The following is a 23,799-nucleotide window of genomic DNA, read 5'->3' as shown; positions in this document are numbered from 1 at the left end:
GAGGGGAGGGCGCTGCATCAACACCGGAGCACTAACACCAGAGACCTGCAGCGAGGTCCCGGAACCACCTCAGCCCCACGACCGCCCTCTGTGTTCCGGGATCTGGGAGATCTGACCTCACCTTGGATGCTGTTTAAGAATTTCATGGATGTTCCCATAAATCTGCTCTCTCCTCTCACTGCTACCATGAGCAAGCCTATGTGAGAATCTGGCATTTCCAACCCAAATTAAACTAAAACTAAATTGCTTCTTAGGGTGGGTACTGTATCTTATTCAGATCTTTCTAGCATCTGACACACTGCCTAGCACCCAGTGGCACTGTAGATCCTCAAGCAATGTTGAATGAACATTCGTGAAAAATACTTCTGGGACAGAAGTCCATACACAGAGAAGGAAATGGCTCATGAACAGTCAGGGTCATAGATCTTATGCAAATACCAGGAGAGGGGCTGACAGAATTCCTAATTACACACATGCCACTTCCCCATGGTGACACAACACTTCAAGGACGAAAAAGAAAGCACAGCTACACCCTTTGCCCCACGGGTCTTTGAATCAGCACATTTGGGAAACGCAACTCAAATACACAGGGGACGTGGGCAGCACCGACCAGCAGTGTGAGCGAGACCTGAGGCTGCGGCACCGCAGCTGTGCTCAGTTTCCAACTCGACAAAGGAGGAGAACAATTCCCACCCGTGGCCCCGCGTTCGGCTCCAGGCGGCCATGCCTGGAGCGCACTCAGAGAGCAGTGCAAGATGACTCAGGGGTGGGCAGGCCTGCCTGGAGCGGCCAGATTAAAGGTGCTTAAAGCTGTACAGCTCGGCTGAGCGGTGACTAAGAGGGTGACACGATAACAAACTGCAAATATTTGAAAGGTGTAAACACAAAAAGGAGGGAAAATGCTTAGCCTAAAAACAGGGGGTGTAATTATTAGGGGAAAGAAAATCTGGACGAAATATCGGAAAACCTTAGTGTGGGGATGACCACGGGGTCATCAGTAAGTTTCCCAATGGAAATGAAAAGGCAATTATTTGATCCTAAAGCCGAAAGGTGGCCACAAAGCCCATCCCTCTGCTTCTGCGAAAGCAGCCCAGACCAGGGAGCTATGGTTTTACTTCCTATATTTAGGGAGAGACTTCTTAAGTAATATTCAAGTCAAAATACCTCTGCTTTAAATACTGCTCCCTGAAATTTTAACAAATTTTGTTGATCAAACCATAGCGGAGACAAAATGGCCGTTCTGGTGGGGCTTTCAGAACAAACACAGGCTTCATCGGCTAGCACGTGGCACATGCCTGGCTAGCAGATAAAGCAGAGCTAAGCAGAGCTGGGGGACAGACAGCTGGGAAAGGGACAGAGGACCAGACGCTCTCATGTCACGGGGCATCTTCACCCCTGGTCTCTAGGACCCTGGGTAAGCATGCTATGAAATGCTGCAAGTTTCCCAGAGAGGAAACCACGGGCACCTCTCCCTTCTTTCTATATAAACACAGTCCCCTGGAGAAAACGTCAAGGACAAGGCAAGGTACAGAAAGAACACCAAAATAAGCTTCCTGTCACACTGACTGCACTCCAATACCTCTGCCTGAGTTCCTGCTGCTGCGGCTGGCCAACTTATACCTCACAGACTCTCAGCAGAGATTTCTACCCCCGCATTCAATGAGTTCCATTTCTATACTTTCCCCTGCCATCCTTCCCCCCAATGAAAAACAAAATTAAAAAAACCCCACTTCACACAGAGAGTTAGACATTGAACTCCATATGCAGTCCAAGAAAAGTGACACATTCTTACTTTTCTACTCTTTCCCTAAGCATCAAGAACAGAATCCAGAACACTTAAGCCATTGGCACAGAAGGCAGAGGCAGATATGTCACCCGCCTAACCTTAAGCAATGTGGTTACCACCTGAACCTACATGCAAAGCCAAACCGCTGTACGTTGCTGGAGCTCAGAAATGTAATGCACCTCGTGTACCAAAAAAGCTTGCTCTCAGTCCTCTCTCGTAAGCTTTAAAGCAGAAATCATTTGGAGGTCTCAAGTTGCAAATGTCGTCAGTGAGTCAGTTAACAATTGAGAACGGCAAACCGTCCCACTTAGGACCAGCTGGTCCTATATTTTCACGTTCCCAAGATGGCCCAAACAACAAGGCAAACGGTAGACCAGTGGGTTCCCAAGAGTTAGTTCTACACGATACAAGGCCTCAGTTTGTACTGAAAGGGTCAGAAATGAAACCAGGATTTTGCGTTGTCTCAGATTCTTCATTCTCGCCCTTGTTCTCTAAGCCGCTATTTTGTTACCTCGGGGGAGGCAGCATCTTCTGGGCCAATTCTGGAACATGTCACTGCTAAGGCTCTTTCAGTGACGAGAATAAAGGGATAAAAGAAGAATGAAGGAATCCTAATTAAAGGGGTCAAACTCCTCAGGTAATGGTAGTCAGGGGAGTCGGAACTGGGCAAAAGCCGAGACTGAAGCTGTTTTTACTTCATACTTCCAGTTGTTTGGGGGAAACTTTTATTAGGTTGCCCTGATTTGGTAATGTTTGATGCATTTGTTGAAAGACCAGAAACCGGAGTTAATTGGGGACAGGAGCAATGAGATCCGTTCTCCACAATGTGACGGGAATTTCAGCTCCCTTTGAGGAAAGGGAGGGATGGAGGGAGGCATCTACAGAAGGGAGGGACAAGTTTCTCCGGCACAAGTCACAATAGTGGGACCACTAGGAGAGGGGTGACGTCTCGAGTCTCATCTCCAGTTATCAGCCTGTCAATGGTGGATCCCATTCTGCAGTTATTGGAGGTGAGGGGTATGCTAGTTCTCTCTGGAGCCACAGTAAGGAGATACTCAATAATTGTGTGCTAAACGAACGCCAGAGAGGAGAAAAACCTAGCAAAAATAGATGCAACAAACCTGTGATAACAATGTCCTCTTTTGAGTTCCCGTATGCATACTAGTTAATGCTTGGTGAGTTTATGAGGAACTCTACTATCTCTTACTTCTGGGACTTTAAGGAGAGTGAGTGTTAGATGCTAAATCACTGACCACTGTCTGAGGAGGAGACGAGGAAGGGATGGCTTAGAGGCCTCACACTGGATTGCTGGCTCTCAGTCTGGCAAGCCAGGTAGTGGGCAGAACTGGCTTCATCCAACTTGATTTATCATTGGCTTTAGACACTGAAGAATCATTCCCCAAAGGGAGAAGAGCTTTTTCAGGTGGAGTTGGTGTGGCAGGTAACAGTCGGGCCAGCATCAGAATAACCTTTTATGATTCTCCCCACCGCAGAGCAAGATCTGAAAACAATGATTTTTAAAGGGAGAAAAAACTCTTGACTGATGAACAAGACCGTTGCCTTCCCATGACATCCCAAGCGCATGGCCATAAATAAGCCAGCCAGGCTTTCTCTGGGGGTGTGTTTGTGAAGGGGAGGTTGGAGATGGCAGGCTGTCGGCTTCCCGATACACATGTTCATTTGGGGGTTTGCTGTAAGCAGCAGCTGCAATAATATCACCACCAACTAGGAGCAGAATGAAACAACTGTGCCCTCTAAAAATGTTTTCCATTGAGTTTCTCCTAATTATCCATATCAAAACAGCCACCTCATAGCCTCATTACATAGAAAACAAAGCGTCTGAGGTCAAGAGCTAGGCCCACAGTGGTCTTTCCAGCGACAAGAGAGCTACACGGCTCAAGCTCTTACGTAACACTGTGGCACCATGGAGACAGCACCTAACAAGCGCAAACCCATGTCTGAGCAGCGAGGGGGAGTTGGTTTCTATGAGAACCTCAACTTTTGCTTTTTCTGACTTATTTTAAACATGTAACTTTATCTCTGAATCAAATGAAACTTAGATTTATAAAAATAAATGTCATTTTCGGTACCCCCCAAACCCCAATCTTGGTCTTTTAAATTCCATGTTCATGGATAAAGAGAGCGATTTGAATCTCCTGTCCAGGCTGGTAGAGAACAGCTCCGGGGGTACGGAGAAAGCCACAGGAAACCTGCACGTGGATCCTGCGACTACCAGCTTCCAGAAGGTATCCTGCCACACATCTGGCAGGCAAATGTAAAAGGTGCTTACTCGCATAAATTTAGAGTGACTTTTTCTAAACCAAGCTGTGTTGTTATTTGAACAAAATGGTTCTGAGATGTGTGGAGTACACTTCCAAACCATTGCCTTTGCTGAGCTTTCCACTCATAGATAATTTCTCTGAGCTTCTTCTCCTGAGGCAAGTGAAATCCCAGTGTCTAGAGATTAGTATGCTCAGCCAGTGGAACTGCAGAAGAAAAAACCCAGCTACTGTCAGGAATACTAACACCCCCCAAAGCAAGGACAATGAATAAAAATCTGAGAGCTGAGAAGCTCTTAGGAAGAGCCTTCTACCTCACTACCTTTATGCTTCAAGAAATAAATGAAAACAAGCCAAAAAGGAGAGGAATTCTGAAAAGCCAAGGTTCTTCAAGACCACAGGCTGATCTTGGATATAGAAATACATCCTATCCTGATAAGTAGCTTGAATTCTGGGCTGTGGATGAAGACTGGCCTTCACTTTTTTTTTGGTTAGCATCATAAAAAAGGGGTCAGCAGACAACTTCCTGAGGACTAAATCTAACCCACTGCCTGTTTTTGTACAACCTATGAGTTAAGAACAGCTTTTACATTTCTGAATGGTTGAAAAAGAAATATTTTGTGACCTGTGAAAAACTGTATGAAATTCATATTTCAGTGTCTATTTACTCTCTGGCCCTTTAGAGAAGAAGTTTGCCGACTCTTGCTCTAAAGCACGTTGTAAGCTGGGTAAAAAAAAAAGTCCAGGCCTTCCCTGGTGGCGCAGCGGTTAAGAATCCGCCTGCCAATGCAGGGGACACGGGTTCGAGCCCTGGTCTGGGAAGTTCCCACATGCCGCAGAGCAGCTAAGCCCGTGAGCCACAACTACTGAGCCTGTGTGCCACACTACTGATGCCCACGTGCCTAGAGCCCGTGCTCCGCAACAAGAGAAGCCACCACAATGAGAAGCCCGTGCACCGCCATGAAGAGCAGCTGCCACTCGCCACAGCTAGAGAAAGCCCGCGTGCAGCAACGAAGACCCAATGCAGCCAAAAATAAACCAAAAAAAAACCCAAAATAAACCCCCTAAAAAAAGTTATAAAAAAAAAAAAAAGTTCAGGCAAGACAGAGTTTAACTTCCCAGAACCGGAAGATCAGTACAGGTAATAGCATAATAATAATGAAGATACTAAAAAAGCCCACGGTCGTGTAGCTGAGAAGGTGAAAAGCAAGCAAATGTGGCTCAAGGGAAGCTGAGGCAGCCAACGCCAAGCACAGGTGTGTGCCCGCACGCTGGCTCTCCTGCACCCCGTTCTAGGAACGTCTTCTCTCCTGTACTTGCCATCTGCCCCCTTTATTCCCACTCTACTCCCCCAGACCCTATTCAAAACTTTGAAATTTCTGGAGTTGCCCTTCTCTGTTTCTCACCACAACTGCTTCCTTCCACTCCGTGACAACAAGACTTTCACTATCATACTTCTTGCTGCTACTCAGACTTTACCTTTCTACTCTACTTGGAAAAGTAACCTCCTCACTGACAAATCTCATCACCTCTTCTCAGCAGGAGTCCTACTCCATCTCTATATGGTGTGCGACACTGTGCCCCACCCCTGTCGTGAAATTCTTTCCTCCCCTCTACTGGGGTCCTCTCTCTGGGCTGTTCGTCTTGTCTCCTGCTGTTGCCCTCAGTTATGTCTTGGGCCTCTTTCTTTTCACTCTCTGCACCCTCCCTTGGAAAGCCCATCCATTTTCATGTTCTCCATCACTGTGATCACACAGAACCTACAGACATGTAAGCCTGAACTGTCCTCTAAGCTCTAGACCCGATCCCCCAGTGTCTGACAGGTATCTCCCCCCTGACCGTCCTGCCAATACCTCAGACTCAACAAACTTATCTTCTTGCTAAATTGTCTCCGCTCCTTTCCTTGTCCCCTATTCTGATTGCAGCACTAGCAAGCCCTCAGTCTAAGAATCTCCCTTATCTTTGATTTGTCCCTACTTTGTCCACATAACCTAATGACTGCTACGTCTTATCGATTCCATTAACTCCACCTCCGCAGCTGTTTATATGATCCATGGAATCCTCTCAATCCTCAACCTAACTCCGCTTGTTCAAGCTCCTGTCACTTCTGGCCAAGAATCCTCTGATCTACCTGCCTGCCCTCCATTTTCCCCTATCCTGATTCTTCCTGCCTGATTAATTTTCCTAAAGCACAGTATTCTGCTCAAAACCCTTCAGTGGCTTCCAAGAGTTTACGACATAAAATCAGAGATCCACAACCTGACCCTCTAGGCCTTCTAAAGTCTGGTCCAGTTCCTTGGGGCCACATAAAACATCCATCACCCACTTGACAGCCCTTCAAATATCTGAAGACAGTACAGCATCTCTTTCCGCTCATCCTCATGACTTATGTTCTCCAGACTAAACACCCGCACAAGACGTGGGTTTTGATTTCCTACCATTCTCCTGCTTTTCTTCCTTAAGCCTCGATAGTATGAAGGGCGTCTTCCGATAGGAAACACCTTTCTAGTCGACTGAATTAAACGTCTGGTGGGGTGGCGGGGCTCGTTCACTAGGGAGCAACCCTCCTTACATGCTGAGGAGAGAGGCACCTTTGGAGGGGAAATCTGCTGCCTGAGTCGGACTGATCAGGGAGGAGTGCGCAGAGGCTGTGTACCAGCCCCGTCTCCCGGTGACCAGGCAGAGTTAGACTTTCCCTCCAGGCAGGAGGCTGCAGCAAGAGACGGCTGCACCCGTGCAGGAGGAACCCCCGGTATGTGGGAGCCCTCGAGGGACTGTGGGGAGAGGTGGAGCCCATCCTGAGGAAGGTGGAGGCCGTCGCGGCCTCCATTCCAGCCAGCTTCCGCTCTGTCTTGGAGACCCCGGTGGTGCGGTGATAAGCAGTCTATTCATTTCCTTCTCTCATTCACAGGGCTATCGGGGATAAAAAGGAACAGCAAATCCAAACCACTGCCTAGAAGCCACTTTGCAGAATTCAGGGAAAGACTGTTCTATTGAAGTGATTATCTTCCCTGTTTGGGAGACCTGAGGGAAAGAAAAGGATTTCTGCGTCCTTTGCCTTCCACTGATGCAGCCCTGAAGAAACGATGATTTCAGTCGTCACTGTGGCCAGTGGGACAGTGAAAGCACGGCTCGCACTTAATTGAGGCTTTTTAGCTCCTGTCACAGTGTGGCAACAGGGCACCAGAGCACCAGGATTTGAACTGTGACGCCGGGTACAAAGCTTCATTTGAAAAGCAGGAGAGAAGGGAGGAGAGGAAGGGAGGGAGAAAATCAGGGACCTGACAGACAAGCTGCCTGATTTTTTGCAGCCAATGGGAGATATTAACCAGCCTCTTCAGGCTGGGCCCGTCTTCAAGGGCCAGGAAAGCTGCTCCAGTGGGCTCATTACTCACGGCTGACGGACAGCACGAGGCATAAGCCCCCGGACGAGAAGCTTGCCCCAAATCGTGATTTCTGATAAGGGTGCGACTGGTGAGGAAGTGGCAGTGGTGTGTTGAGGGACGGTGGGGACCATCAACTCCCCAAACACAGCTCGCAATCAAGCGCGCTGCCTGATGGCGATTCCGGGTGCTGTGACAACCAAGGCGGGGTGTGTGCGCGTGCGCACGCTCGCCTGTGCTCACACATTCAAGGAAAGAGGGCGGGAGGAGGGGAGTGGGGGAGGCGGGCTGAAGAGCAGAGGGAGGAGGCGCTCAGGGGACCGCAGTGGCCGTAATGACGCAAATCAGAAACTGCTATTTGTGGGGAAGTGACACCGGGGCTGCACCCACCTACTGACGGGCATGGACACGCAGCGAGAGTGTCTGAAGGGGCAGAGGCCAGAGACAGGAACGGGTGGATTCCCTGGCAGAGCGTACATGAGAATCAAGCTTCATTCCAGGGAAAAAGGAGCAACGAGCCGCGCTTCTGCCGCCTCACGCCCTGGACGTCTCTTCCCAAGCCCTAGGCTGCCTGTAGGTTCCCTTTCATCATCCTGAAAACTTTCGATGCTGGCTTGTTTGTGTCTTCTCACTTCCTTCTGCTCCAAGGTCACGCTTTACCGTATCCCAGCCCCACTCCCCATCAGGCCAGACTCGTCCAGTATCACAACCAGAGAGAAATGCCATCAGCTGAAGCCTTTTAGACCATGGACAGCGGCTCCTCTGGGGTGCACGTGGCGGGGAAGCCACCTCTCTCTCCCACGCGCACAAGCGTGAGCAGTGCTTCTCCTCAAGTGTGCCCCCTTCCACGTCTGCCTAGTAGGACCAGTGCTGGGGTATAAGAAGCTTGTTACAAGGCATCTACGTTTAAAATAAATGCCAGAGGGCACGTTCTTGTAAGGAATCTGAGGGGCTCTGAAAAGCTGTATACCCACGTGGTTGCCTGTTTTATGTAACTATTTTTCAGTTTCCACAGTTTGTGTCATTAAATAATTATTCTCTAAAATATATATATAACAAAACAAGATGGACAGTCGTGGATAGGGTTCTTTCTTTCTCAACCCTCCCTCCACAGTCTAGCAAGTGTCTAAAACACATCTAGCCCAGATGGATCCCTCGGGGTCAGAAGGCAATCAGATGTCCCAGCACATGGAACTCTCCGGCTACACAACTGCGGACCTGGGGAGGAAAAGGGAGAAGGCCTTTTCCATCTCAGGCAGCCATCTAGGGAGGTGCTGGCTCCTGAATGGCAAAGAGGACAGCTGTCAGCAAGAGGGTGTGGGAGCGAGGAGGCAAATTTCACAGCATAACAGCCAAGAGGAAAACAAAAACAAGAGAAGTGTTTCATATGGAGCCTCTCTCTGCTAATGTCGCTAAACTGGAAAATTCTATATTCTGTAATTCATCCACCCTTCGACAGCTGTTCACGCTTAAGTCAGGAGAAAGGTGAATGCTTTGGAAGGGGAAGGAGGGATTTCTCCTGGCCAGCCTGGAACCACAAGGAGCTCAATCGCTAAATGATGTGTTTGGCGACCATAGAAAGGGGGCTCCCTCCTCTATTAGAAAGCCAATTTGCATCCTATACAGCGAATGAGAGCATAATCAAACTGCTGCTGCACAGTGACCCAGGCCAACCCGACAGAAGGAAACCTGCAGGGCCACTTCCAGCCCTCAGGGCAGACAGGACAGAGGAGTATGTGTGGGAGAATCTGGAGGCACTGAGTTCGGTCTAAGCCACTGAATTCACCTTGTGTGGACCGGGAGAAGTGGTGTTTATAATCTGCTAGGACCCTAAAGATTCTTCTTTCCCTGTTACCAGCGTTCTGGCTGAGACTCTGTAATGGATTAATCTCTGTAGATGAGTGATGCGGTTTAAAATACTGCAGGGTTTGGCTGCCATTCCCTCCTGTGGGGTCTCAAAATAACTCCACACAAATCATTTTTGCTAACCACTCACTCAGGCAGCTCTTCCCGGCCAGAACACACGCATCTTATGTAACTGAAGGAGCCGCCCAGCTCGCTGAAGGAGGCCGTTCCCAGAGCGCCGCTGCTCGTTGCCCCTCGGGCTCTGCAGAGCCCGGGCTTTGAACCCAGCTCTGTTCCTGGGCCCAAGCTCCCTCATCAAGAGACCCCCCCAGGTGCTCATCAGGGAAGGGCATCCAATTCAGGGCTGCCTTAGAAGTAAGTGCAACCTGGACATTCCATGAGCACTTCCAGGTAAAAGACTGACTCTGCTAGATTCTGGAAAGTAATGAGTAGGGGAAGGAACACAGCGCCTTTCCTCTGAGAACTCACAATTCAGTGTGGACGACAGGCACATGTACGGACAGAACACAAACATACAGGAGGAGTGGGAGAGGAGAGGTGCTACAGAACACCTCACAAAGCCTCCTCCCAACTTTCAGGCCTCTGTGACGCACACGCTGCCCTTGGCTCGGCTTCCTTGCTAACCCTTCCTCCCGGTGCCCCTCCTATTTCTCTAAGTCTCCGCGGTCAGAACCTGCACCTTCACAGCTGCGTCCTCCTCTAACCCCCAGTCCCAGGCAATCACATTCGTTCCCTGTGCTTCAGGTTCCATTATAAGCTGATGATGCTCTAAGTTTTCATCTTTAGTTCTGACCTTTCTACCAAATTCATCTGGACCTGCCAAAATCCACAGGCATCGAATGTTCAAGGTCTCAAAGGTGACCTAATAACCTTCTCCTTGCAAACATGCTATTATTTACAAGCCAGAAAAGCGACCTCTCTTTTCCCATCCTCTATTATCAAACAACCAGCAGAATTCTAGATCAGAACCCTCCTAACCAGATCTGTTCTTTCCTCTTCATCTTACCCAAACTTCCTGACTGCAGTCTGGATTCTCCCAATCTAGTCTTCGTATTGCGGTAAAAGTAATCTTTTAAAAATAGACAATGCAGTGAAAAAGGAGGGACTTCCACTATATCTAATAACATGGATGAATCTCAGACAAAAGCTGGGTAAAATAAAGTTCGTAAAATAAGATTATGATTCCCGGTATGATGTCCAAGACAGGCAAAACTCATCTATGGCAACAGAAGTCAAAATACTGGTTATCTTTGAGGGGAAGGCCATGAAAGAGCCTGCTGGGATGCTAGAAATATTCTATACCTCTACATGGGTAGTGGTTTACTTGGTTACTTGCAGTTATATGTGTACTTTTATATACATAAAACGAATCAAGCTGTATACTTAAGATTCGTGTGCTTTACTACGTAATAATCATTTCTAAAACTAAAAAGAAAAAGAAAAAAAAGACATAACGCATTACCCACCATTCACTGCTTCCTATTACTCACCTTAGGGATTCCTAACCTGGGAGTGGGGGTCAGGGACGGGGGTGGGTCAAGGATGGGCTTGGGCTAGTGTCTGCCAATCCAATGAAACTGTATGAAAATCTTTGTGTGGTCATGTATTTTCTGAAGAGAAGACTGACAGCCTTCTTCAGACTCATCACTCACTAAGAATGTCCACGACTCGAAGTCATCGACGACTTCTCTATGAGGTACAATCTAAGCAGCATGGACACAGGGCCCTTCAAAGACGGGGACTCTGACTTCCCAAACTCGTCTTTAACCATCGTCCCTCTTACAGGAGACACGCCAGCCGTATTAAACTATTTGCCATTTTGAGTAACAATGCTGTTTCAAGCTCCCTCTCCTTCCTTGGCTGCTTACACCCTTTTCCTCCCGTATCTGGCATTTTCTGCAGAGACAGCCTACAGCTTTCTAAGCTGGGTAGAAAGGTCGGTGATCACCCTCAACAGCAAAGGGATTGAGCTACTGGGTAGGGGGACATCTGAACAACTCAGAGCTGAAGTCCAGCAATGATCTGGCTGCAAAGGGCGGCCTGAAGCTGGGTGAAAGTGCAGTAAAAAGATCGCTAAAGGAATGAATGAATCACAGCACTTGAATTCAGTGCTTCTGTGGTAAAGACACTGAGGACCTGCTTATTTAATATGTATCAGATGAGAACAAAGATTCGATGAGGCAAGAATCACGGGTCAAAGTTAACAAGATAACATGGAAAAGGGATTAACACCCAGCGTTCAACAGAAGAAAGGGGTTGGGGCACATGCTTTAATACAAGTTTATGTATAAAGGACCTAGAAAACACATACACTGACGACAATTCTATAACACACAGAACCTAAAGGAAAACTTGGAGAAGAAAACCACACTGCCTATCTTTCCTAGGTTTCCAGCCTAAAACACAAAAGGAAATGACTGTAAGGACATCTACATGTATCACCTAAACATTTACAGAATCACATTTTACAGCTGGAAAGAACCTTAGAAATCGTTCAGCCCAAACTCTGTATTTTCACAGAGGAGGAAACAGGAAATCAGAGAAATTAAATGACCTACACAAAGTCACATGCCAACTTGGTTATGAGGCACAGATTATAAGCCGTATCTTTTGACAGGCAGTTGTTCTTGCCATTGAATCCTATCAGTTGGGCTGAATGCACTTCATCTTAACTCAGGCTGCCCAGGGTCCTGGTTTAGCCTATGGAATTCTGTTTTTGGATGTCTTTTCCTGAGCAGACAGATAATCTGATAGGCTACGCTGGCTTTTAAAAAACACATTAGGAAGTAGTTGGTATTATCACAGCGAGGTTTACATATCACTGAAAGGGGTTTTTTTGTTTGTTTGTGTTCTTTTTTTTGACATATATCAAGAGAATATAGACTGATCACAAAGAAATTAGTCTAACAAATAACAGCTACTGTAATCTGAGTGGTATCTTCCGTTGTGGTTAAGCACCGGATTAAGTACTTTTAAAAAAACATGCGTCATGCTATTTAATACTTAGAGCACCCCTAATTTACAGATGAGATAACTGAGGCAAAGACAGGTTAAATAACTTGCCCTACATAACAGGTTTATAAATGGCAGATCCAGAATTTGAGTCTGCTCCTGTGAGTCAGAAATTCATATTTGTAATGAATTCACTAAAAGTGTCTCCCTAAAGAAGGGGTATTTCACAGAATTCCCGAAGTCAGAGTGATTAAGAGATCCTTGGGAGTATCTTTGTCCACCTCTGTCATTTTATACACGAGGGAGTGGCGCCAGCATCACACCCCAAGCGTTCTGTCTCCTAAATCATTTACTTTCCCTACACTCCGCCTTGCTGCGCGAGACTGCAGGTTCTGCCTAGATGCGTGGCAGAAGACCCAGTCAGCACACCCCTTCCCTCTCCCGGTTTAAGGCACTCACAACGACAGGCTAGAGAAAGGGACACGCCACAGTGATGCTCTTCCTCAGGATGCAGGGGTTGGGGAGGCCGAACAGTAGATCACCACCCGCCCACCCACCCTTTACAGAGTTTCTACCATGTCCCCAGTGTCAAAACTCCAGACAAAGAAACAGTCACAAGCCAATGCAACGACAACGTGGTTACAAGGATGATGCAATGATAGACGCAGCACGGGATGCCCTGCGAACACAGAGGAGGTAAAGGATCTGGACAGGAGTCAACCCTGAAGTTCACTCTGAAAGAGTGAACAACTAGCCAGAGGAACACGCATCTAGCACAAGCGGGGGGCTGCTTACTGATGCTCCCAATGTTTACAATGGCAGAAGGGTGCTACGCAAGGCAATCAGGAGGGGCGCAGGCGCAAAGGACTCTACGGATGTGCCTGGCAGGACACTCGAGTTCCTTCTGAGAACCACAGCCCAGGTCAGGATATTTGAGAGCTGATGTGTTGTGCTTGGGAAAGCACAATGCCAAATCTTCCTACTACACTCACTTCTAAGGCAGAAAAGGAACTGGCTTATTAACAAAACAAACTGCTTCCTATGCATTCTTTCTCCCAACAAATTTTATTATAATTTCACAGAATCAAAAAAGGTAATAATTATTCTAACACTGTGTGCATACCTATTATCTAAACATGTTTTATCAGTCAGATTTCATGTTATCAGTCAGATTTCTTTTCAATTAAAATTACGATCTATTTGAAAACCATTATCATAGCTTTCTTCTTCCCTCTGTCATTGGCTAATCATCAAACCTCTGCAGAGGAATTCAAAGGGGACTGAAAGTAAAAAGTGGACTCATAACTCATCAGCACGTCACAAAAATCTTTAACTTCCTACTACCATGGAAATGGCTTTTCCCCACATTACATATACACACCAGGCAACAGGGACTGCAGGTCTGTGTTACTGAGACAAGTTTCAAAACTAAGAGTTAAAGGGGGACACAGATATTTGATTGACAGGAGGTCACGTTTCGTTGGCAGAAGAATAAAGAACTTGTCTCAATGGAAGATCGGAATTGAAAAGCTTAAAATATTCCTTTAAAAAAAGAAACATTGTTCTGACATCCAAAGAGGACAAATCAAATTGGTCTCCTCCCTCAGTCCCTGAAAAGGAGGAGGAGGAAATGGCGGGGTACTAAGTGCCAGTTCCGTCCTTAATTAAACTATGTGACCTTGGCCAAGTAACAACTTTTCTGAGTCTCATTGGTGATAACAATAGCCCTTCCTACCTCACAGCATTGTAATAGGCACCCAGAGGGGAAAAATATGTGAAAACACTGAAAAGTATGTATTACTATACAAGCTAATACTTTTAGAGGATAATCGTCCTGGTAAGTTTTAGTATATTTAACCATGGTCTAAACCACTGCTTGATGGGAGATCCGATGACCCCCAAAATGCTGTTGGATTTTTTGAAAATATTTTTAGGAATTTTAGTTTCCAGGCGAATGCAGAGTTACCATACCCTTATGTAAAAAGATACTACAAGAAAAATACAACACAATGCTAACACTTTTGATTATAAAGAACATGGCAGGAGTAAGGAGCAGCCAGGAGGGATAGGATGCTGATTAGGAAGAAATGGTCTGCATCTCTCAGATGCCAGGACTTATTTCTCACTGACGTTTGTGAAGCATGAAGAACAGACAACAGCTGGGAATTTAGGAAGGGAGTAAATCAAGCTGCTGTTATTCATGCTCCCAGAAAGAAACAGCATGGATGGCAACAAGTGACAGTTCCATGAAAGCAGAAATTACATCCTTTACTGATTTTTTCCACTGTGATTTTAGCAAATTTTTCTCCACCACCCCCATCCCTGCCACTAACTTGTGCATAAGGCATCAGGGTGGCATGGGAGTTCTCTTTCTGGATGCCATTGTTAAATACTGATCCTACTGAAAAAGAGATTGCCAACTCCTAAAGCAGGAGAACCATTTTTCCATGTTTCCATCTTCCTTCTCCAATACTGCTACCAACCAATAGATCTCTCACTCCGGGGCTGTGCAAACACCACCTGGGAGTGTTTGGAAAACTGCAGGAGTGGTTTACTGATGCGCCCAATGTTTCCCCTGGGAGACGGTGCTATGGCACCCTGGAGGGGGAGCTAAGACGCTAAACATCCTGCAATTCATGGGAAGTCCAGAAAAGTTCCACTCCAAATGCCACAACTGCCTCCCAGTTGGGAAAGATGCAATTCAGCCCCACCTTCCCGGACTCCCTCACCCATAATCCTCAATCACCCAAAGCGAACAACTTGCTGCACCCTGCACATGCTTTGCATTTCAGTTTCAAATCTAGCTGCCACCATCTCCTGGTTCAGTCAGAACATAATGATTTTGGCCCACGGCTGCTGAACAACTTAGAGAAAAATAGATCAAATGGAATGCAGTCATCAGAATAAGCTAAAAAGTAACTGGAGATTTGACATGAGGTTCGAAGAAGGAAAATACGCTCTACTCCAAACTTTACTATCGACTCCAAGAGATCACAGTGTCATCTGAACTCATGCTTCAAGTAGCTTTGGCTCTGAGTTGGGAGCAATCTGTTCAAAAAAGGTGAGTTAAGAACATGCTATGCCAGAGCGCAAGGTATAGAGATGAAAGTCCATGGGAAGAAGCCCCTGCCTTACGACTAATACAGCTTGTGACCATGACGAGGCTGCTCCATTTCTTTGTGCCTCTGTTTCCTCATCTGTAAAATGAGGAGTTGGACGGTTTCCAGCACTTGCTCCAGGAAGGCTATCAGCAGCTGCCTGGAGGATGGGGCTGAAAAGAATGAACACACTGGGCTTGATCGCTGTGATCCACACGATGACCTAGCCTTCCACAACTGGTATATGCTAGCCAGAACAATGTGAAGAAATGAAAATCACATATTAAAAAACAAACATAGGAAATCTGGGGATCCTTAAAGCTAGAAAACCCACCCAAGTCCCACCTGCTATTTGTCAACATTTGAGGAAGATTATTCTTTGCCATTTGGGGAAATCTGCTCTGCAGTTTTCTTCTTCATGAATGGATGATACTTTTGCCAGAGAGCTCTGAGGCCACAGGAATGGAAATGCAATAAGTCTTTGCACATGTCAAGAGAAATATACACATATGTACAAAGAGGCTGGTTCTGTTCAGCTTCAACTGAGATCACGTATTCTTTAGCAAACACTTGTGTTTGATTTGTAGTCAGCTTGCTTACACAGCACTGTTTGGGTTTCAAGGCTTAATTTATTGGACTATATTCATTCCCATTCCCCATTTTCCTTCAAGCACAGCAATTCCAAGTAGTGAGAAAATTCATCATACTCTTTATGCAAAGTGTACTTCAGCTTTACATTAGAACTCTGAAATTACTTTTTCTTTTTAATAATGAGAAAAGGCATAAATAATATACACCAATGTGGTTATCCTACCTTGATACTCTCTTAACAAATTCTAAGAGTTATGCACAATGATCTTAATGTGTTGATAGGATCAAATCACTGGAACTCACAGGTTATGTGCTGAGAATGGTCTGGCCAATCAGCTCTCAAAGGTAATGCTAAGAAAGACGCCCTTCTGACTCCAAAGGGCAACACTATTATTGTTGAAGGGTGTCCTGCTTGTTGATTTCAGCTAGCCTGATAAGATATACCCTCTTTTTTCTTCCAAGCAGGTCTCAAAGGCCTGGTAAGGAGCAGACACTGGTATTTGCGCTGATTTATTTTGGTTGAGAACGGACACATAGGAAATGGTAGAGAAGCTTGTTCCAACCGAGGCAATCTTTCTGCTTTCATAAGCCCATAGAGATACTAAAAATGAAGCATCAGAACAAACAGAAGATGATGATGTCAATAGAGGAAAATGAGGCTGATTAGACAATTTCAAATGGCAAAAGTAGTATTTAAATTTTGGTTGTGTTGGTTTTAGGTCTTTCTTTTTTGAAAAGGAGTGCTCTTTGCACGTGTTTGGTACAGTGGCAAACAATCAAAGAATTTAATTTTTATTTGTTTTGCTATCATCCTAAGGTTTCTTCTAGTTTCATGTTTCAGCTTGCTGTTCAAGCAGCTCAAAATGAGCATGTCTGAATCCAGACCTCACCATCATGTAGCTCCGTTTAAAAAAAAAAAAAAAAAGGAAAAAGGAAAGAAAGAAAAGAAAGAAAAAGAAAGAAGGAAAAAACGTTAAATAAATACCATTTGTAGATACTGTATGAAAAAAAAAGGCCACTGATCGACTACAGCAAGATTTTAGAAATATACCTAGATACTTGGGCGATATGTTAAAATTTCATGCTCCCTAATTACCCAAGTAGGTAATTTAATTCTGCAAAGCAGGTATGCATCTACATTAATGACAAATTCAGTAACTATCTGGATAGAATGCTATGGCCACAGGAAAACCTAGAGAGGTCCACATGTGAGGGGGTTACATGGTCCGAAGGATAGGGACGCATTTAGTGAATGCCCTATCTTGCCAGGAAGAAGTAAAAATGATTTTCTTATGGTTTAAGGCACCTCTGCCTACACCTCCCAAGTCCATCTGAGAATGAAAGGACACATTTGGCTCTAGAAAACTCTTCTCCAAGACCTAACTTCCCTTGGATTCCCCTAAGCTTCATCCCAGGATGTTCCTGGGCAGCTGGCAGGCTGGTACTGAACCTCTCAGAAGTTGAGCTTTCATTCCAATTTCACTGTAACACTGCAGCATCTGATATAATTCCTTAAAGGCTCTCAGAGTCTGGCCCTAATCTCCCTCCTAAAATATAACTCAGAGAAGATGTGAATATAGACGGCAACGTGGTCCATTTTCCTGAACAGATCAACACAGAAGGATCATGGTGAATACAGATTTAATGTCTGTTTTCTCAGCAACTGATGCCCCTAGGGCTGTAGGACATAGCTAAACGGAGTAAGTCATATAACCAGGCTGATTTCACTTCATTATTAATTCATCTTTACTTAACCTCAGCTGGGGCCTCAAAAAAAGAAAAATAAGTTATGTTGCTCAACAGAACTTCTGCACTCCACCCCATTTTCTAGATAACTGTAATAGGATGTTTTCTTTGTTCTTCTATTAGAGATTAGTGGTTTTAATCAGGAGCAGGATCAACCCCCCAAAGGGGGTCTGAAATATGTGGGGAACGCTTCCGGTTGCTGCAGTGGCTGGAAGGAGGGGAGCTGCTAAGGGCATTTAGTCATGGTCATCTGGGCAGCCCCACACCATGAACTTACTGTGAATCAATAATGAGGATCCATTCTAGAAAGTGGAGGAAAACAGGGCGTCTGTGCCAACAATTGTGATACTGGCCCAGATCCTGTCATGTGGAACTGGGAAAGGGGAAAGCCACAGGAGCAAAGGCACTGTTGGCCCTTCTCTTCCGACCCAGCTGGCTCCAGAAGACGAATGGGCAGCAGCTAGAAGAGCAGATCTATTTCTACTTTTATCTCCACCTGAGTGGGAACAGACAGTAGATTGGAGGGGGCACAAGAACTCAATGGAGAACACGAACAAATTCTTCTGTTGATTGATGTTGGCCAGTGCTGAGATAAAATGAAAATCTATACTCACAACATGACTGCCAACACACCTGTCTAGATCTCTGTATCACAGGAGAATACTGTGGCTATTAGTTGGAGTTCTTTCATCAACAAATATTTACCAAGCACCTACTATATGCCAAGCACTGTTGCACATGTTAGAAATACACATATTGTGGAGGGGTAGAAAGGACACACTTGTAGGCCACAATAAGAACTCCAGTTTTGAGTGAAATGGAAAGCCATTGTTAGAATGGCATCCAGGGGTGAATAAGTATATAGACAGCTACATGTGAAGAAATGGGTACACAAAAATGATTGCAATGTAGTCTGCCAGGGAGAGACTCCTAAGACATCCCCCTGACCATGAAGCAGAGTCCCAAGGGCCACTGAACAGCTGATGTCTAGATATTGTTTATCCCATCTCCTCAGCAAACAAAGACACAGGGCACACGGCACCGCCCGGGGAAGCTGTGGAGGGAACCACCCCCACCTTCTCCTGAACTTGTGGGCTGTTGCTATCACAATCACCACCATTCTAGGATGGTGTTAAATTAGCCCATTTAACACCACCAACAACAAGGCCCACACAAATGTAGCTTCCAATGGTATATTCATTTTTATTAACTGGCTAATTTAACACTGCCTTAGAACTGTAATAAGAGCCATAGCAGCAAACATGCCAGTGTGTGGCATGCCGTCTCCCTCTCCATCCTGTATCCTCCACTCGCACCTCTGGTCCTATTTCCTGTATGGGCAGAGAACCCAGATGGCTGAGAAGTCACCGGTTCTAGGCTGGTACTTGTGCCCAATGCCTCCGAATCGCCGCGTCCACGCACTCGGCAAAGGCTAGGGGAAGGCGGGAGAGGCGACTGCTGCTCCTGTGTGGGAAGGCCCGCGTACCTCTTTCTCAGTGGCGCAGACAGAGGTCGGAGAGCAGGCGCACGTGCTCTGGATACTTAGCGATGGACAAAAAAGACGTAGAGTAGTCAGTCTAAGACAATGTGTTACATTTATCCAGGGGCTTCACATAGAGGCCTGAATCTCCACAGGGAACTGGAACCCCAGTCTTACAGGACTCTTATTACCATGCCGGTCAACCCTGACCCTCACAGGGAGAGTTAAGTGCTGCAGGGTTAGTCCTAGTTCTGCCTCTCAGGGCTACCACAGACAACTGGGATCAGTATCCTCACCTGAGAAACACGGATAACAATTTAAATGCATTCTAGGATTATTATACATGTTAAATCAGGTAATTTACCATTTAGATGCTTCTAGCAGTGTTGGTAAACAGTAAGTGCCCACTGAAGTAATTCAGAAGGGTTAACCATTTCAACCTCAACCCCTGGGTGGCAAGGACCAGTGTGATGGATAGGGAGGAAGCTTCCCATAGGTGACCTGACCCTTCAGACTAGACTGGCCTTGCACTACTGGCCTTCCAGCAGATTTTACCGGGGCCTGTGGGTTCACCAAATATCCTCATGTCAACCCCCAGACTTCGACACACGAGCTAAGAAGCAGCCAAACACTTGCTGATCATGACTTAATCAGCTACAGCATTATCCTCATCACACAATTCTTAGTCTAAGAATCCTGAGCAACCCTTCTCTGGACAATCCTCTACTATACGGTCAAGACTGACGAGGACAAGCCCACAATCCTGTTGCTGTTTAAAAGGTACACACCAAGTGGAACAGAAACAACAGCCTTCTATGGAACACGACGGTCAGAAACAGAAACTTAGTGGGTTATATATCCTCAGTCTCGGTTTTGAATCAACAAGACAGCAGCTGTGGCATCAGAAGAACAAGATAAGGGAATGAGTTTCGATTCATCAAAGGCATTTTCACAGTGATATGGCCATCGAATCGACCGCCACCTACATAGGACCAGTGCTCAGAAGGATGGGGCGGGCTCCATGAAGTTCCAATCAGGATGCTGAGAACCTCGGCAGTAGAAGTTGCTAGTTAGTGTATTACCACTGGTTCCAAACACGATGCCAGCGTGGTCCTAACACTGTCATGTCTCTACTCCATTAGCTCAGAAGCAGCAGGGACAACATGGTAAGATAGCTTTGATGAAAAACCACACTTGGACTTGCTTTTTTGGAGAGCTGGGGATAGAACTATGGGATCATGCATTTTAATTATGTATTTCCAGTTCCCTGGGACACAGATAGTGAAGAGCAGATGGGTAAATGCTCAGTTTCTATATGGCCTCTCATACAGGATTTCCTTGTTCTGGGAAATGCTCCCTATTGATGAGAGGCCCACTAAGAAGTAGGCAATATTCCAGGTGCTAGGTTTCACTCCATGGTAGCAAATGAAGCAGAGAGAATTCCCTGCCTTCATGGAACTTGTAAGTAGAGGGAAAAGATATTAAACAAGTAAATCGTATAGTGTGACAGAAGGGGATGAGTGGTAAAAGTAACGGAGAAAGTACCAGGGAGAAGTTGCCCCAAATGCACGCACACATGCATCAAAGTGCATGGAGTGGAGTGTCCAGGGCTAGGATGAGGAGATGACTTGCTTGTTGAGGCTTGCTCCCGTCCTTGGAACTCAGCAGCAGACCAGTAATAATCACTGGCAGACCAGGAAACAGCCCTCAGGACTTGGCTGAAGCTCCACGCCCTCCAGGGAGCTCCTCCCGATCACTCTTTGCCCCATGAACTTCCACATATGTTTTCTAACTGCATCCTCACTTCACTGCTTTGACAATTTTAGTCTGTTTTAACAAGCACACCATCCTCCCCAAATGGACTGGTCACTCCGATGCCATCTGATGTATCCTCCAGACCTCTACTGCACACAGTGGGGCAATCAGAGCAGGTGGGGTACCTTGACTCTGCATTTCAGGGAACCTGCGCAGTCACGGAGGAAGGAGATGGGAGCAGAGACCTGGCAGGTGATGACCGTATGAAAATCTTTGTGCATTGCTCTGTTCGTTCGGCATACACGGACTGCACACCCACTCCATGCCAGGCGCTGGGCTAAGGAGTGGGCATAGAGCTGGGCAAGGAACATACGGACATGTACACAGATAATCAGGATGCTAAACCGAGGTTTCCTTGAGAGCACATACCTAGAGCTGGACTCCTGGGGGTGAAGGGTTGATGATGAAAGGAGAAAAGGGGCCAGACACTCTAAGCTGAGAGAACAAAATGTGTTAAATCCCTGAGGCCAGCATGGCTGGTTCTGGACACGTCAAGTGCCTCTGCTCAGGAAGAGGGCTTGGTAGAGGTGCAGGGAGGTGAAAGCTACAAAGATGAATGGGGCTCAGACCATGAAGAACCTTCAAAGCCTTATTGTGAAGGCAAAAGAACCACTGAGATATTATAAGCTGGGGGACAACCTGAGCAGATGTGCATTCTAGAAACATCTCTGTTATAGAGAATACAGACCAGAAGGATCACTAGAACACATGAAGGAAGATTCATTAGGAGACTGGGATCCTGCCTGGAAGGAAGATTAGAAGAAACTAATTCTATAAACTCTATGGATTCCTGATAATATGCCCAAGAAATGGGGTGGGTGTTGGTCCCTAAAAGGCTGGGTCTCAGAAGCTCAAAAAGAGCCCTAAATTTCTGCTCAACCACAAATTCCCAAGGGCCAGTACCAAGGACAATCTAACAACAGAACTCAGCCTGTCTTCCCTCCAGCTCGCTCTCCATTTACTTTTCTATTTTTAATCTCCTTTAAATTTACCAGTCCTATATTTTAAGGACAGAGAAACAGACAAGTTAATCCAAGTTAGTGAGGGCCCTTGCATAAGACATGGAGATCAAACCAGGTCTTTCCTGGCTCTCAGAGCCAGCAGGGAATAGGTTAGGAACACAAGAGGAAAGGAGTTGCACGCAAATGTTGGCTACTGTTTGGATGATGGAAGTGCTTACTCATTTCTAATTTTTCTATTTTCACAAAATCGTCAATAACCATGTTATTTCTTTAACACACACAAAAAAAACAGAAAAAGAAACCACTTGACCATCTCTTTTAAAAACAAATCTATAGGGACTTCCCTGGTGGCACAGTGGTTAAGAATCTGCCTGTCAATTGCAGGGGACACGGGTTCGAGCCCTGGTCCAGGAAGATCCCACATGTCGCGGAGCAACTAAACCTGTGCACCACAACTACTGAGCCTGTGCTCCAGAGCCTGCGAGCCACAACTACTGAGCCCACGTGCCACAACTACTGAAGCCCGCGCGCCTAGAGCCTGTGCTCCACAACGAGAAGCCACTGCAATGAGAAGCCCACGCACCGCAATGACACTCGCCGCAGCTAGAGAAAAGCCCGCACGCAGCAAGAGAGACCCAACGCAGCCAAATAAATAAATAAATAAATTTATTGGAAAAAAAAAATCTATACAGTTTAAAAGAAAAAAAAAAAGGAAGCAGGTTAAAACATTCCTCCCTGAGGAGAGCTATTAGGAACTGTATCGTTCTCTCTCCTGTTTTAAATCCTTGATTTTCCGCCCAAGTCTCCATGGCATGTGCCACCACGCTCACCCCACCCCCGCCGGTAGGGGGCGACATGGCTTCCCGCAAGGAGTCCCCACCCGCCCGGGCAGCACAAGTGATGGCTGTGCTCTCACTGCTCTCTCTCAAGATAAGGCGCAGCTCTCCATGGGAGATGCAGCAGATACACATCAGTGCCCTAGCGAACAGAGATAAATGTCGTAACTCCAGCCCCTGTCCATAAGTATGCAGCGGCAGGAACATCCTTAAACAGCCCTCTGTGCCTAGGATTTAGTGGGTTTCCTTACTTGCTCATGTGCTAAAAAGCGCTTTTAGAAGGGTATTAAATAGGCACATTAGGATCACCCGAATCAATAAATAAGGCATTCTAGCTGTGCGGAGAGGCTGCGTGTGCCCTGCTCATCAGGGAAGGGGAGGGAGAAGCTTTACAGAGCGGCTGCTCTGCAGCCTGGGCGGCAGCGGAGGAGTCTTTATCCGCAGGACCCCACTGCAGACACGGGGAGGCTCGTTCTCAACAAGCTTGAACAGGAGAACAAGATTCCTCTCCTGGGCTTCCCTGGTGGCGCAGTGGTTGGGAATCTGCCTGCCAATGCAGGGGACACGGGTTCGAGCCCTGGTCTGGGAAGATTCCACATGCCGCGGAGCAACTGGGCCCGTGAGCCACAATTACTGAGCCTGCGCGTCTGGAGCCTGTGCTCCGCAGCAAGAGAGGCCGAGATAGTGAGAGGCCCGCGCACCGCGATGAAGAGTGGCCCCCGCTTGCCACAACTGGAGAAAGCCCTCGCACAGAAACGAAGACCCAACACAGCCATAAATAAATAAATAAATAAAATTTAAAAAAAAAAAAAAAAAGAAAGATTCCTCTCCTCTCGCCCCGCTGCCCATCATCTCCTGGAGATTTACCACGTCTTGAGTGTAACCGGCGGGCACCTTCGTGGAGCAACACACCTCCTGATTACGGTGGCTGTCCTGTAACCACCTCCCATCTTCTGCTCCTGCCTTTAAGCCCAGGCCATCCATTTGGCTTTTCATACAAAGCTC

The 23,799-nt window shown here is 46.5% G+C and overlaps 2 protein-coding genes across 2 annotated transcripts in view; one reads left to right on the top strand and one right to left on the bottom strand.

Moving 5' to 3' along the window:
* Positions 1-16,315, top strand: part of LRRC4 (leucine rich repeat containing 4) — a 59,205-nt gene extending 42,890 nt beyond the window's left edge. The window contains exon 3 of the mRNA XM_082472332.1: positions 6,977-16,315. Coding sequence (XP_082328458.1) covers positions 6,977-7,062 — 86 coding nt within the window. The 3' untranslated portion in view covers positions 7,063-16,315. The remainder of the gene's footprint in view (positions 1-6,976) is intronic.
* SND1 (staphylococcal nuclease and tudor domain containing 1) overlaps positions 1-23,799 on the bottom strand; it is a 421,659-nt gene that overhangs the window by 101,755 nt on the left and 296,105 nt on the right. The gene's annotated exons all lie outside the window — the stretch shown is intronic.

Source organism: Balaenoptera physalus (genome assembly GCF_965194825.1).
Source record: "Balaenoptera physalus genome assembly, chromosome: 8".
NCBI classification, from domain to species: domain Eukaryota; kingdom Metazoa; phylum Chordata; class Mammalia; order Artiodactyla; family Balaenopteridae; genus Balaenoptera; species Balaenoptera physalus.
Note: the sequence above shows the minus strand (reverse complement) of the source record. Positions and strands in the feature narration are given on the sequence as shown.